This window comes from Crocuta crocuta, unplaced genomic scaffold, assembly GCF_008692635.1.
Source record: "Crocuta crocuta isolate KB4526 unplaced genomic scaffold, BGI_CrCroc_1.0 scaffold266, whole genome shotgun sequence".
Lineage (NCBI taxonomy): Eukaryota > Metazoa > Chordata > Mammalia > Carnivora > Hyaenidae > Crocuta > Crocuta crocuta.
In genome coordinates this window covers 5,889,559-5,904,607 of record NW_027531005.1, presented here as the reverse complement: position 1 = coordinate 5,904,607, position 15,049 = coordinate 5,889,559, and the positions used below count along the sequence as shown (strand labels likewise).

Sequence of the window (15,049 nt, the reverse complement as noted above, 5' to 3'; positions counted from 1 at the left end):
TAAATATAGAATAAATATAAAATAAATCTTTTCCTCCTTCCATTTAACCACCCTTCGGAAAACATTTTTAACATTCTGGGTCTGAATTATTTTTTACTTTTTAACCTGGGGGTCATCAGTTCATGAGTCTGTCTTCAGGGGGTGGGTCTGCAGAGGTTATATCACATGTGAAATTGTGTGTGTATATATACATATATCCATATATATATATACATTTTTCTGGGAAGAGAGCCAATAATTTTTATTAGTCTCAATAGACCCTGATTCCCCACCAAAATTCATATGCCAGACCTACTGGGATGGACCTGGTAATCTGCTTTTTGTTTTTGTTTTTATTTTTATTATTTTTAATAAGTTGGCAGCGAGCCAGCTAGTCCAGCATCTCAGGAACTATTGCACTAGGTAATTTCTGAGATGCTTAGAGCATTTCTGATTCCACTGAGAATTGTAGAATTTTTAGAGCTTTAGAGACCGTCCAGTTTATATATAGTTTATGGCGTATTTATAGTTAATTCTATCAAAAGATTAAGCTGATCCAAAAGAGTAAGGTTTTTATTTAAAAGTTTATTTGAAAACCCTGGCATCCATTCATAAACATTAAGAATGTGGTAGTGCTATTTTAAATCAAGAGTGTTCCCAAGATTTTTTTTGTTAGACTTAATATTTTAATCTAACACAGGTTTAGGAATTATACTTTTTTATTAATTTTTAATCTGGAAAGGTTTTAGTCTGTTTTATTTTTATTATTCCAAAGGAAGGACAGTATGGCTTATAATTCATTTATGAGCACTGGTTTCAAATATCCTATCTACCTTTTAGAACAGTTTGAGCCTAGTACACCTCCTATGTCTACCTCCCTTTCCCAAAGACAAAACTCAACCAATGAGGCTTTTTTCTTTTCTTCAGTAAAGTAATACTTGAATAACTAATAATATAAACTGAATGACAAAGAGCAGCTTAAGATTTGAAGATGTCTTTTAGTGTGCTGTGATTACTTCATCTTATAGAAGTCTGTGTGTGATAGGCCTACTTTTTGCAACAAATATCAGAGGAGTAGAGTCAAGAGACAAGAGACTAATGTAAAAGAAAACAGAAAAATGAAGCACAGCAGGGGAAATGAATATGTTTTAATGAACATCAGCAGTGATGAGCAAGAGACGGCAGGAACCAGCAATTTTCATTCATTTACTGTTTATTCCTCTTAGTGTCAAAAATACAGAGATATATTTGAAAATAGAATTTTTTTTATATAAGTAGATAAATAAGTAAATGGTGTAGTTGAAGACAGATGATATAACATACCTGTATCTGGGGGGCATATAGCTGCTTTTGCCTCCCTAAGGATACATTTCCTGTGTATGTATTAGGGAAGTACCGTAGATGCCAGTAAGTAGTTAATAGCTGCTCACCCCTAGCTTGAAGGCCCTTGAAAAAGAACCAGAGTGCATGTTTCATAGTTTCCTAAAAGCCTAAGGGATAGGAAATACTACAGTTATTTCATCCACTACAGTGACTTACTGTGGCTTTTATTTTAATAGGGTGGTAATATGATTGTATAATGGGGTTAACACCAGAGTCTTGGGAGAGGAGAGCAACTACTTTGGAGGGGTTGGGAGAATGTACCTTTAGTTGAGAATCCTTGCCTTACTGTTCGTTTCTTCATTCTTTCGTTCAACAAGTATTTAGCAAATGCCTCTATTAGACACATTTCTTAGGTGCTGAATTGAATTGTGACTAAGAGCATTATTACAGAGTTGTTAAGAGTGATTTGGATCTAAACTGCATGGGTCTGAATCCCAGATTTTCATTTGCTTGGCTAAGTGACCTTGGGAAAATTACTTAATTTCTCTTTGTCTTGGTTTCCTCCTCTGTAAGTTGAGAATCATAATAGCATCTGTCTCATACAGATGTGGTGAGGATTAAACGAGTTCTTGCAACAGTATTGTTATTAAAGAGAATTCAGTTGTTTTTATACACACACACATACGCACACATATATAAGATGCTGCCATGACTAACTAAGCCATAACACAGTATAGCACTCCAATTTATGTTTTACTTTGTATTGATTTACATACCTCTTTGTTTCAAAAAGGATTTGAGACAGAACCAAAGCCTCTGAAAGAATACCCTGTATTCAGCCAACACAACAGAATTAAGATATGGGTTCAGATCTTCCTGCTTTGAAAGGCAAAAGGCAGAAACTTAAAAATGAGTGTGTTTAACTGCTAGGAATAGAGTAGATAGTGAATAGATGTTAATTCTAAGTGTAAAAGAAAGTCATTTACTCAAAAAGTGGGTCACTGCTATTCCAAAGTGTGCTGTCATGCAAATTACTTAAAAATGGCTCTTTCACATAAAAAAAAAAAAGCCTCTTCCCAGGGTGCCTGGCTGGCTTAGTCAGTGGAGCATGTGAGTCTTGATCTTGGGGTTGTGAGCTCGAGTCCTACGTTGAGTGTATACTTAAAAAAATAGGGGCACCTGGGTGGCTTAGTTGGTTAAACATGGGACTCTTGATTTTGGCTCATGTCATGATCCCAGGGTCATGGGATTGAGCCCCTTGTCAGCCTCCAGGCTGAGCTTGGAGCCTGCTTAGAATTGTCTCCCTCCCTCTCCCTCTCTCTCCCTCTCCATTTGCCCCCCCCCCCATGTACTTTCTCTCTCTGTCAAAATATAGTATCATTAAAACTAAAAAAATTAATAAAAGTAAAAATGCCTTTTCCAGGTAGACATAGTCCTGTGGGTCCACTAGGGAGTAGAGTGCAGGCTGGATTTTAGCCTCATTTAGCCACTTGGTCTGGACCTCTTGTGCAGCGTGCAACCTACACAACTCTGTAGTGATTCTTAATACGGTATTAATTTGCTTCTCTTTTGAAATTCTTTATAGACACTGAATTGTATAAAGCAATAGGATCAGGCCATGTGGCATAGCCACCTAAATCAGAATTCTTAGATCATGTTAAATAGTTCTGTTTATTAAAAGATTTATAATTGTTTCAGATATAGCATTTTGAATGCAGTCTGCTCCATATCAACATAATCAATTTTTTTCACTTTTTTAATACTTTTTCCTTTGAGATATTGTAGATTCACATGCAACTATAAGAAAGAATAGTTCTTTATTCTTTTAGTTTCCCCAAATGATAACATCTTATTACTATTGTGTAATAATACAACCAGGAAGTCAATGTTGATACTGCTTGCTGATCTCACTTTGATTTCATTAGTTTTTCATGTGTTCATTTGAGTGTGTGTTTGTATTGAGTTCCAGGTAATTTTATCACATGTGTAGATTTGTGTGACCACCTAGTCAAGATAGAGATCAGATCTATCACAGTGACCCCTCTTGTTATCCTTTTATGGTCACAGCCATCTCCCCTGGTAAACCCCTGGCAACCACTAATCTGTTCCCCATCTCTAATTTTGTCACTTTAAGAACGTTATATAAATGGAAACCTACAGTATATGACCTTTTGGCATTGACTTTTTTTATTCAGCACAATTCCTTTGGGAGCCATCTAAGTTGTTACACATATCAATAGTTCATTAATATTGAGCATTATGCCACGGTATGGATGAATGTACCACAGTTAAACCACTCATGCATTGGAAGGTTGTTTCCAGGTTTTGGCTATTATTGATGAAGTATGAACAGTTGTGTACAGGTTTTTGTGTGAGCATAAGTTTCTTTTTTTCACAGTTTGGCATTGAATTTTATCCAAATGCTTTTTCTGCGTTGATTGAGATGATCATATGGTGTTTCTCCTTATTCTGTTAATATGGTGAATTATACTGATTTTTAAATGTTAAATCAGCTTTACATTCTTGGAATAAGTTTCACTTGATCATGATGTATTATCCTTTTATAAAACTTTGATTTTATTTGGTCATGTTTGGTTTGGAATTTTTGTGCCTTGTTGATAAGGGATTTTGACCTGTAATTATTTTTAATGTTTTTATCAGATTTTGATATCAAGGTTCTACTAGTCTCATAAGTGAGTTTTTCTATTTTCTGAAAGCATTTGTGTAAGATAGGTATTATATATCTTCCTTAAATGTTTGGAGTGAAGCCAGCTAGTACTCCTAAATTTTTTGCACAATACCTAAATTTGTATTTTTCTATCAATATCTGTATTAATCACTTTCTGTATCTTTCTTCTAAGCAAGGCAAAGACTTCATTCTTCTGCATTCCCTTCTCTCAATCCCCTTCTTACTCTCACAGTGATTCCTGCCAGTATCATCTGAGATTGGAGTTTTGAATGTTAGTAAACTTTTGTGTTTTGCTCTTTTCCCAGTCAGCACTTTAAGATCTTACTGGTTTCTCTCCTTACTCTTTTCTTGTACTTTGTTGTTTTTGGTTTAATTTTTTTTAACTCCAAGTATATACCTTTTTTTTTTTTTAAGTTTATTTATTTATTTTGAGAGAGAGAGAATTCTGCAGGCTTTGTACTGCGCACTGACTCGATCTCCTGAAAGGTGAGATCATGACCTGAACCGAAATTAAGAGTCAGACACTTAACCAACTGAGCCAAGTATCTATCTTTGAGTAATTCTTTTACCAGAAATCTGAAAGAAGCAAAATTTTTGTTTCCTTGTACATTAAAAATGTCTTAATTTCACTCTCACAATTGAGAGTTTGAGTACAAATAGAATTCTGGACCATCGAAAAGACTATTCTTCCCCATTGAGAGGTCTTGTCACCTTTGTCAACAGTCAGGTGTCCATAGATGGGTTTACTTGTGGACTTTCAGTTCTATTCCATTGATCTCTATGTCTATCCTTATGCTAGTACTAAATTGTTTTGAATATTGTATCTTTGTAGTATGTTTTGAAGTCAAGAAGTGTGAGTCATCTAATTTAGTTCTTTTTCAAGATTGCTTTTGTTCTCTGGGTTCCTTACGTTTCCATATGAAGTTTACAATCAGCTTGTCCATTTCTGAAAAAAAGACAGTTGGAATTTTGGTAGCGATTGCACGGTTCTCTTTTATATCTTAACTTTTGAAAATACTTTCTACTTCTTTTTCCTTCTATACTATATTCTGGCAAATTTCTTGGCCCCATCTTTTATTGTACTAATTTAGTTGGCTCTTTAATTGTATTTTTCAGTTCTTAGGTTTTTTAGTTTGGTGATCAAAATTTAATTTCTGAGGGTTCCAACTGATTTTTTAAAATGTATTACTGAGGCTATTAATTACATTTGATGTAAGGTCTTACTCTGTTTAACTTGTTAATAACTCTCTTTAGTCTGAGTTCCTCTGTCACATTCATGCCTCTTTTTCATGTCTAAGTCTTGGTTTTATGCTTATTCATTTTTATTTGAGAATCCTAGTTAGCTTTCCTGTGGATATTATATCTGTTATTGCAGCAGGTCTTTAATGATTGTGGGTAGAGATGAAATGTTCAATAGGATGGAGTGTGTCATTGCCAGTCTTCTTTAGTGTGAGTGTCCCCTCTTCTGCCTGGGAGTTAGTATCCACCCAGGGCTCTCTCCTGTCTCTATGATCTAGTGTTTATATTCATTGATCCTACCTGGGGAGGGACACCTCTTTTATTTGATGTCACTGTTTCTATCTGGAGCAAATACCTCTGTTCTATAATGCTTGACCCAGAGAGGTAAATGAGTAGGAGAGGCTGATCTGCCTTGTAACTTCTGCGCTACCCCCCAACCTGTAAATTCTGTAAGTTGTGTCCATGCTTCCTGCTGTTTTCCGTCTCTGGGCTTAGTTTACTGTGAGGTCTGCTCTGACCACTTGCAATAGCCCTCTACTCTGGGTGTATAGGACTGTGTTTTTCATATTTCAGTGATTCCTTATGGTATTAGTCCACTGAAGACATTTCTTGCTGTCTTTTGATTATGGATTTAAAAAAATGGCTTTCTGTTATTAGCTGGGCTTTGCAGAAAGGAGAATATGCTTGGCCTAATAGCGTATTTCAGTCAAGGACTATGTCATATTTATAATGAAATAAATTTAATAAAAAAAAATTAAAAGCGAAAGATAAGGGTGCTTGGCTAGCTCAGTCAGTAGAGCATGTGATTCTTGATCTCAGGGTTGTGAGTTTGAGCTCCATGTTGGGTGAAGAGATTACTTTAAAAAAATAATAAAAATCAAAAAACTTAAAATATTGATGAAATCATTGAATAAATTATCCTTTTTGTTTTTGTTTTGAAGAGTAGAAGCAATCACAAATGAAGATTGGCAGTTTGAATTTATACATATTAAAGCTTTAATGAACAAAACTTCAGACCAGGAACCTATCTATATGTAATTGGAAAGACATGTATTTGCCATGTTGCTGGTTTCTCTCTTTTTCTGATATTTGGGTGAAGGAAGAAAACATGAGTTTGGAAGTCAGTGCCTATGTTGTGTGAATAACCTCAACATTAACTTATGCCTATGACAAATTTAATGTTGGTGGCTGAGCGAGAAACAGGCCAAAGATGTTTGACAGAGCTCTGAGAAAGCATCAAAAGGATTTTTTTTATTATAATTTTGGTTCAGTAATTTTCAGTGTTATTCCCTCAGTGTTCTTTTAAATTTGTTTATATTTTTCCATAATAAAATATGTCATAGAAATTTGGATAATACAAAAGAGGTGATAACTCTCAACCCTAATCATAGCCACTGTTAACACTTTGGTATGTTTCTTTACAGTATTTTTTTAACATAGCTTAAAAAATTTAAAGTAATATGGTATTATTTTTCTTCCAGTCCAAAAGTAATGCCTACTCAATGGGAAAGCTTGGAAAATAAAGACCAGCATTAAGGAGAAAAATCAAAAAATCACTTATAATAACCACCCAAAGATAACCACAATTAAAACTTGATGTATATCCTTCATGTATTTTTTGTGAATCTATACAAGCACTTTTTTCTTTACTAATATGGCATCATACTCTAGTACTATTTTGTACTTGCAGTTTCGTTTGCAGTATATTGTGAATGTTTTCCCATGTTAGTAAATATTCTTGTATATACTTTTTAGTGCTGTGTGAAATATGAACATGTTTAAGTATGTTTATTTAGCATACTTAGCCATCCCCCTGTCATTGGACAGTGAAAGTGTTTCTAATTTTTTACCATTATGAATAATATCATAGTGAGTATCTTTGTCCATACATCTTTCCATGCATCTGTGATTGTTTCTTTAGGAATAAATTCCTAGAAGTGGAATAACTGGGTCAAAGGGTATGTACATTTTAACACTTTTGATACATAAAAATGTCAAATTTGAAGCTAATCACTTGTTATATTCTGTCTTGTATTGCTATCTAATTGTTTTATGTGTCTGTCTTGTCTCCCTAATTAGAATTAAGCTTCTTGAGGGCCAGGGAAGTTTCTGATACATCTTATGTATCCTTTGACAGTGGTTTATAATGTTGGACTTATGAGTCGTCAACAAAAACTGTATTGATTTAAACTGTGATTCTCCAGATTTTTGGATTTCACAAATTTGTAATTGAAAAAAATATATATATATACATATATATATATTTTTTGGAATACACATAGGCTTGTAAACTTTCTATTTTTCTAAGAAAGATTAAACCAAAACAACTAACCATTTCCTGTAATCTTCATCTCATAAAATGAAGCATATTTAATAAAAAAATTTCTAATCTCTGAAAAAAAGGACAGGCCTTTAAATAGACGTTTTCCTTTTTTAAAATAAATCACTGCCTTGGCCACTTTTTTCTCATTTTGTTTCGGATTTGTGAATCTTCACCTAAGCCTAGCGGTGGTCTGTAAACCAACATTTGGGCATTGCTGATTTAAAAGACTTAGACGATTAAATGCTTCTGCAAAACAAATAATTCTTCCCCTTGCCCAGGAGTCGGTTTTCTCCACAGTGTATAGGCATGCACCAATAATGCCATTTCATTACATAGGATTTGTGTATCTCTGTGTACCAGTACTACATTAAACAAACCAGACCTTGCTGATGAACATCTAAATATATTTTCAGTTGCCAAACACAAAACCTATATGCTTTCTAAAGAATTTGAGACAGGAAAGTGTGGTGTAGTGGAAAGAAGGCAGGTTTTAAAGTCAGGCTGAGCTTGGATCCTGGGTCAGGCATTAAGTCACTTAATTTTTCTTTGGCTACCTGGCTTGTAAAATTAAGATGATAATATCTTCCTCAGAGTGTTTTTATGGCCACTGTCATGGCAGTTACTTCACTGTAATGTAATTACTTGTTTAGACATCTGCCTTCCTCATTAAGACCAAGAGCCGTTGAGGGCAGGAGACAAATCCTTCTTGCACTACCCTAGAGCCTAGCCTAGGGCTCAGGGCACAGCAGATGCTTAATGAAATAACTGTTGAAACCATACAGGATTGTTGTGAGGATCAAGTGAGGTAAACTTTAAAGTCTATACAAATGTTAATTTTTTGTATTGCCATTAAAAGCTATCTTTGGGAGCTATCAAACCTTTGGGAAGAGAAAATTAATCCTTTTAACAGTTCAGTAATGCTTTGTATTTCTCTACTATATTCTAAGAAAACAAGTTTTAATTGGGGGTTAATATGGAGCTGATTTGCTTCCTTGGAAGGCAGATGAATTTGCTTTTTCCTCTCTCCCAGTGGAAGTGCCAAGATATTAAATGTTTGCTTTATTTGGTTGTCACCATAACATTTTAATTATAGCAAGATCTGCTTATTTCATATTCAAAGAATGGTGCCCATTGCTTTATCCTCTTAACCATATAACTGATAAAAGAATACCAAACGTGGAAGAGAACAGGAGCCTACATTACGCCGAATTAATTTTAGCCAGTGCTCCTTTTTTGACATTCACTGATTTTTTTAAATGTCATCATTTCTAATTTGTTTGTAAAGCTACTGGTGAATTTTTGCCACAAGATGGCATTGGTGATTATTGAATGCATGTTCTGTTGAACCAGAATTCTGAAAACTGGTGCACATATTGTTTGTATTCTTTGGGGATGAGTTGAATACCTTCATCACTGCTTATATATTAATTTAATTTTGTTTTGACTTCCAAAACAGGGTTAAATGCTACTTTACATCACTTCTTTCTGTATTCAAGTATTGTTTTGTTTCCTGTTTTTCTGTCTTTATAACTACAGTAACTATGTATTATTTGCCATGTGTTGTATGTGTCTGACTTATTGCTGATAATTGTGGTAACAGGTAAGAAGAAAATACGATGGGACCCAGTTAGGAGGCGCTTCATTCAGTCCTGTCCCATCATAAGGATCCCTAACAGGTTTTTGAGAGGTGGGTGATAACTAGCAAGAGCTCTGTGCTTCATATGGGTTAAAGGGAACTTTGAATTTTCTAAAGTCAAAACTTTGGTTTTTAAAAATTGTCTAAACAGCTAAAATTGGAGTAAGAAAAGTCTAGAATTTAATTTTAAACCTGTGTTTCATATTGACCACTGTTAGAATTGTGAGTTTTAGGGAGTTAGAAACACTTAATGTGTATTAGATTGTAGAGATAAATCATCTAACTGAGGTCAGTATTATTCCACTGTAGCCATATGAGAAAGAACTTTGACTAATATATAAAATATGGGCGTGGGAAAGAATTTTCTAAATATCATCTGAGGAATAAATAAAGATTAACTTATGTAACTGTATAAAAATTACAAACCTCTATGTCAAAAACCATAAATAACAAGATAAATTAAAAGGGGGAAATATTTATAAGAAATTATTACTACCATGAATATATAAAGAGCTCTTATAAATCAATAGTTTAAAAGCATATGCCCACTAGAAAAATAGGTTAAAAGACATGAATAATCAATTCATAAAAAGGAAGGATCAGTAAATATGAACAAATATTTATTTTCACTATTATTACATAAATACGATAATTAAAATAATAAGATCTCATTTTCATCCATGAGGTTGGCTAATGACTGTAAATAAGAATACCGAGTGCTGGCAAAAGTAGGGGGACACGAAACACATATTTTGAGGGAAGTGTAAATTTAACACAGCCTGTCTGGATTCAGTTTGGCAATATGATATAAAAAGCCTTAAAAATGTTGACATCCTTTGACCTAGTAATTCTTACTTTTAGCAATGTTGCATCCTTCTATTTCTTATTTTTTCTACCAAAACGTACTCCATACTGAAAAAGAATCTCAGAAGAGGATTGAACACTAGTTCACACTATTTGTCTAGATATAACAAATTGTCAGACAGGCATACTTAATGTGGTGGTTTAGATTTTATTAAGTTATTATAAGCCAGTATGTCTAATTTTGTCAAAAGATTATTACCAAAAAAAAAAAAAAATCCTGCAGCTGCTGTAGATGTGTCTATATCTAGTACCTAACCTATTTTTAGCAGCCACATTCCACAGCATGGAAAGAATAAAATCTAGACTTAATGGTCAAGATAAGATACTTAGGGTGGTATGCTACCTTTTAGAATAAATAATGATTTTATTGATACAGACTGAGATAATCTTAATACTATAGGACAAAACAAACCACTTAGCCTATGTGGCCAAGCAAGTGGCACATCTAATTCTGTAACGTTTTTTTCTTTCTTCTGTTTATAAATTAAAATGCTAATTATCGATTTACAATGAGAAAGCTAACTTGGGCTGACTAAATTTAAGTACAATAAGAAATTGTTTAATTAGGATATAGAATTTAATATCAATTTTGTACAAACATAAACAGAAACAACAAGGGAAACAGTGAAATAACGTTATGCCTAGATGGTGAGATTTTCTTTTCTTTTGAATATTCTGTTTTTCAATTCTTCAGTCATGGAAAAAAGAGATTAGTACAGGTAAGTCACATACCTTTGGTTATTTTGTAAGCCCTAAATTGGCTCCAACAATGGCTGAGGAAAATGGCCTCCGCCTGTGCTGAGAGGGAGGTGGGAGTGAAGCCAGCATCACCATCATCAGTCACCAGTGACAGCCTCTAAACCAGTGGTCTTGTCTTAGTTCTCACTTTCTTTGACCTGTTTGTAGTGTTTGATGCGTTGACCACCTGCACCTTCTTAAATCTTTCTCTTCTTTTGGGTTACTTTACTGTATAATCCTAGTGTTTTCTTCTTCTCTTTGATTGTTCATTCTGTTTCCTTCACTGGCTTCTTTCTTCCTACCCACTACAGGTGGGCATTGCTCCAGCATTCTGTCCTTCTCTCCATTATCTCCTTTGGTTCTCTCATCAGCTTTCACAGACTTAACTCTCTCCGTTCGTTCGTTCATTCTTTCATTCTTTTAGTATTTCTTGATTGCCTCCTGTGTACCAGGCAGTGTACCAGCTCAGTATCTAAATAGTAGAGAATCAGATAAACAATTACAAAAAATAATTTGAGTGTAATTCTTTGTGATAAGTGTCCTGATGAGGTAGCATGGTATGGGATTACATGGAAGAGGTTCCTGACTCAGCTTGTGGGGAGCATGGATAGAGACAGGAGTGGCCATCACGATGACTTTTCAGAAGAGATGTACTTAAACGCTGAGTAGGTATTAGTCAGCAAAGGAGAACATCTCAAATCATGGGAACCATGTACCTTAAGGAAAGGCAGTTAGGCAACACGGAGCATAGTCTCTCAGAGAACCATAGGGGGTTCAGCGTAGAGGGAAGGAGTAAGGAGAGAAGAAGCTGGAGAAGGCCCAGGTCAAGTGGGTACAACCCAAGGGAAGTTTTCAGAATCATTTTGTTTTTTTAACCAGTGAAGATGGTTATTCCGGTAATCGGGGTGAAAAGTGTTGGAGACTGCAGTGAAGGTAGTTGTAATAGGAGTAGAGAGTAGGGAGTTGATTTGAAATATAAACAAGTAGAATTGGATGAGACTTGATTCAACTAATATTGAAGGGGAGGAGCTTTCTGCGTGGACCGTTGTGCTCTTTACACATGTTAAATAGGTGGAGAGTGGGGCATATTTGAAGAGAGGATGATACACTCAGTTTAATCTCCCCAAATCAATAATAATGTGTCCTTGAACCCTCAGTTTAAGAGTTATTTCCAGGGAAAGTTCCTTGGAAGGCCTCTTTTTTTTTTTTTTTTTTTAATTGTTTTTATTTATTTCTAGGAGAGAGAGAGAGACAGCGTGAGCAGGGGAGGGTCAGAGAGAGAGGGAGTCACAGACTGAAACAGGCTCCAGGCTCTGAGCTGGCAGTCAGCACAGAGCCCGACGCGGGGCCCGAACCCACGAACCGCGAGATCATGACCTAAGCGAAAGTCAGACGCTTAACCGACTAAGCCACCCAGGCGCCCCGGCCTGTCTCTTTTCTGATGGCACCCTCGGTGTACCTGCCTGTGTCATAGCACTTATCACACTGAATTACAGTCATTGGTTCCTGTCCGTGCCTGCTGTTAGACTGTACGCTCTGCAAGGGCAGGGAGAGTGGGACAATGCCTGACATTTCTCTGTCTCCAGTCTTAGCGCAGTACATGTGGTAGGGATATCATATGTATTTTAGTTGAATTGAATGATTAAGAAGGCTACTGTCAGGGAATAGGATGGAACTAAAATTTTCGTATGTTCTCAATTTCTCTCTGGTGACGTGGCAGTAAATTAGAGTTGTTGAGAACACAAAAATGCTGTTGTTTATCATTTTCTTAGATTAAAAAAAAAACCTATGCTTTTGAAATTGCCACTTTTAAGTCTTTCATTTTGGGAAATCCTATGCATTAGGATTCTGATTCTGTTGGTTCTGATTTAACATTTCAAAGGGCTCGTTTTCTGTCACTGGATTCCTTCTCTAGAACCTGCATTTTCTCTGAAAGATATTTCTACCAATTAAAAGTGTGGTGTGAAAACAATATTAGTGTAATAAAACAATGGGTTTCCATTACAAAATGATGGCCTAAATGTACCCATTTATTTTTCCATACTTCTTAAATATCATTGCAAAAGACAAAATAGACATAAGAAAAAGAATAAATCGTGATTGTAGAAAAGAAAGGCTTTAAAGCCAAATTATCTATGTCTGAATCCAGGCTCTACCATTTACCAACTGTGTGCCTTTGGGCAAGTTTCTTACTCTTTTTTTTTTCCATCCTCAGTTTCCTCATCTGTAAAGTAAGTATGATGATAGTACTTCCTAGAGTTATTGTGAGGACCGAGAGAGAGAATGTGTGCAAAGTACTTGGAGTTTTTATATTTAGCCAATGTTGAATTAACGTTAGCTGCTTTCATTATTATTTTATTATACCAGGAAGTCTAAGGAATTTCAGGGTAATAGAAAGCAGTTGGAATTATATTGATTGAGAAACCAAAATAGTAAAATGGAACTCAAAATAGGTGCTCCTGCTGCATGGTGAAATCAGAGAATTCTTCATAGGGCCTCTTTCATGAAACTCTAAGCCTAGCGTCTGCAAGCGTGGCAGTAGGGAACAGGTTTAGGAAAGATAGGACATCAAGGGACTTCCTCCCTAACAGTTATTTCCCTTCTTCTGTCTCTTCATATAAAGAGCTCTGGCAACAGCATTAGTTCCTAGGATAACGCTGTGAGAACAATTCTTCAGGTGGAGTGAGGGGATTTGCTTTGGGGAAGACTGAGCAGGCTATGTCCCCATGGACTTGGATTGGAGAGAGGGTGGGAACACAAAGCAGAGCTTTAGGGAATGTGCGTCCACAATAGATTGGGCGAGGAGGGTAGAACAGGAGCAGGAAAAGAAGGGAGCTCAGTCTAGGATTGACATACATTAAAGGACCAAAATAAAAAATCAAAATACAGCCTGATTCTGGCAATCCTAAGGCAAAACTGCTTACCTTTTCTCAGCTTCTTTCAAAAAGGAAAGCTGTCAGTGTGCCACCACTCTACCACTTGCCTGCAGACACCCACAGTGAAAGAAACCTCCCATTTGGAAGCTTGGAGACAGAGTAATACAACTGTTGAGGAAACCCATGTCTCTTAACAGTTACTAACCCATGTAGTCCTTCACTTATTAATATAAATAGGTGATCAAGGCCCATCAGACATTTGCAGAAGACTAGACTTGAAAGAGGATGACTAAGATGAGCAAATAGCTGACATGGCGGAAACAGATAACAAGGAAGCAGAATGGAACTTTAGGAATCTCTGATCATAGGAGGTTTCCTCAGAATCAAGAGTGAATTGAGTCCATAAATTAAAAATCAACTGCTGTGAGAAAAGGGAATAATTAAAGAATTAGTTCTGTGTTGAAGTCTTTTTAAAAAATGTTTATATTGACTTATTTTGAGAAAGAGAGGAAACACATGTAGGCATGGGGCAGAGGGAGAGGGAGAAAGAGTCCCAAGCAGGTTCCACTCTCTGTCAGCACAGAGCCTGACACGAGGCTTGATCTCACCAACCATGAGATCATGACCTAAGCTGAAATCAAGAGTCGGACACTTAACTGACTGAGCCACCCAGGCACCTCTGTGTTGAAATCTTGATTGCTGAAATAAAAATGCAGTTGGAATGTTAAATAATATACAGTCTTAAGACCAATTTTTACAAAAATAAAAGAGGAAATCTAGAGACCATTACAAGAAGACCAAAAGAGAAAATACATGAGAGAAACTTATACTGTGGGGACAAATCTAAGCGGTCAATATCCAGTTCATAGAGTCATGGAAGGGAGAAAATAAAGAAATAGAGACTATTTCCCTAAAGTGAAGGAAAACTATGAAGGGCCCACCAAGGAACAAGCAGGAAGAATACAAAAACAAACAAAAGCCTCTATCTGTACATTGGGGAACTCCTTATGATTCCAAAGACAGAAAATAGTTTACATAGAAAGACTGGTGTTGGATTTCTCACCTACAACATGACTTGCCTGAAGAGAAGTACACTCAGTGTTCTGAGAGAAAATTATTTTGAACAGAACTCTGTACCCAGCCTCACTAATGTTTATGTGGGGGTCAAAATAAACAAGATTTATAAAAGTTTGCTATTATACATACCCTTTTTGAAAGATTACTTTGAGGAGATACTCCCAGTAAAATGAAAACAAATCCAAGAAAGAGGAAGATTTGGATATAGAAAGCAACAGTGCAAAGAAATCAGTAAAACCCAAAGTGGTGTCCAAAAAAAGGGACTATGAAACCTAGTTTGATTTTAGAAAAGATTTATAAAAATA

The 15,049-nt window shown here is 35.7% G+C and overlaps 1 protein-coding gene across 1 annotated transcript in view; it reads left to right on the top strand.

Annotated features, from left to right (window-relative positions):
- The window catches only part of KLHDC10 (kelch domain containing 10), a 55,285-nt gene that overhangs the window by 20,748 nt on the left and 19,488 nt on the right, over positions 1–15,049 (top strand). The window contains exon 3 of the mRNA XM_077770737.1: positions 9,154–9,240. Within this exon, the coding sequence (XP_077626863.1) occupies positions 9,154–9,240 (87 nt within the window). The remainder of the gene's footprint in view (positions 1–9,153; positions 9,241–15,049) is intronic.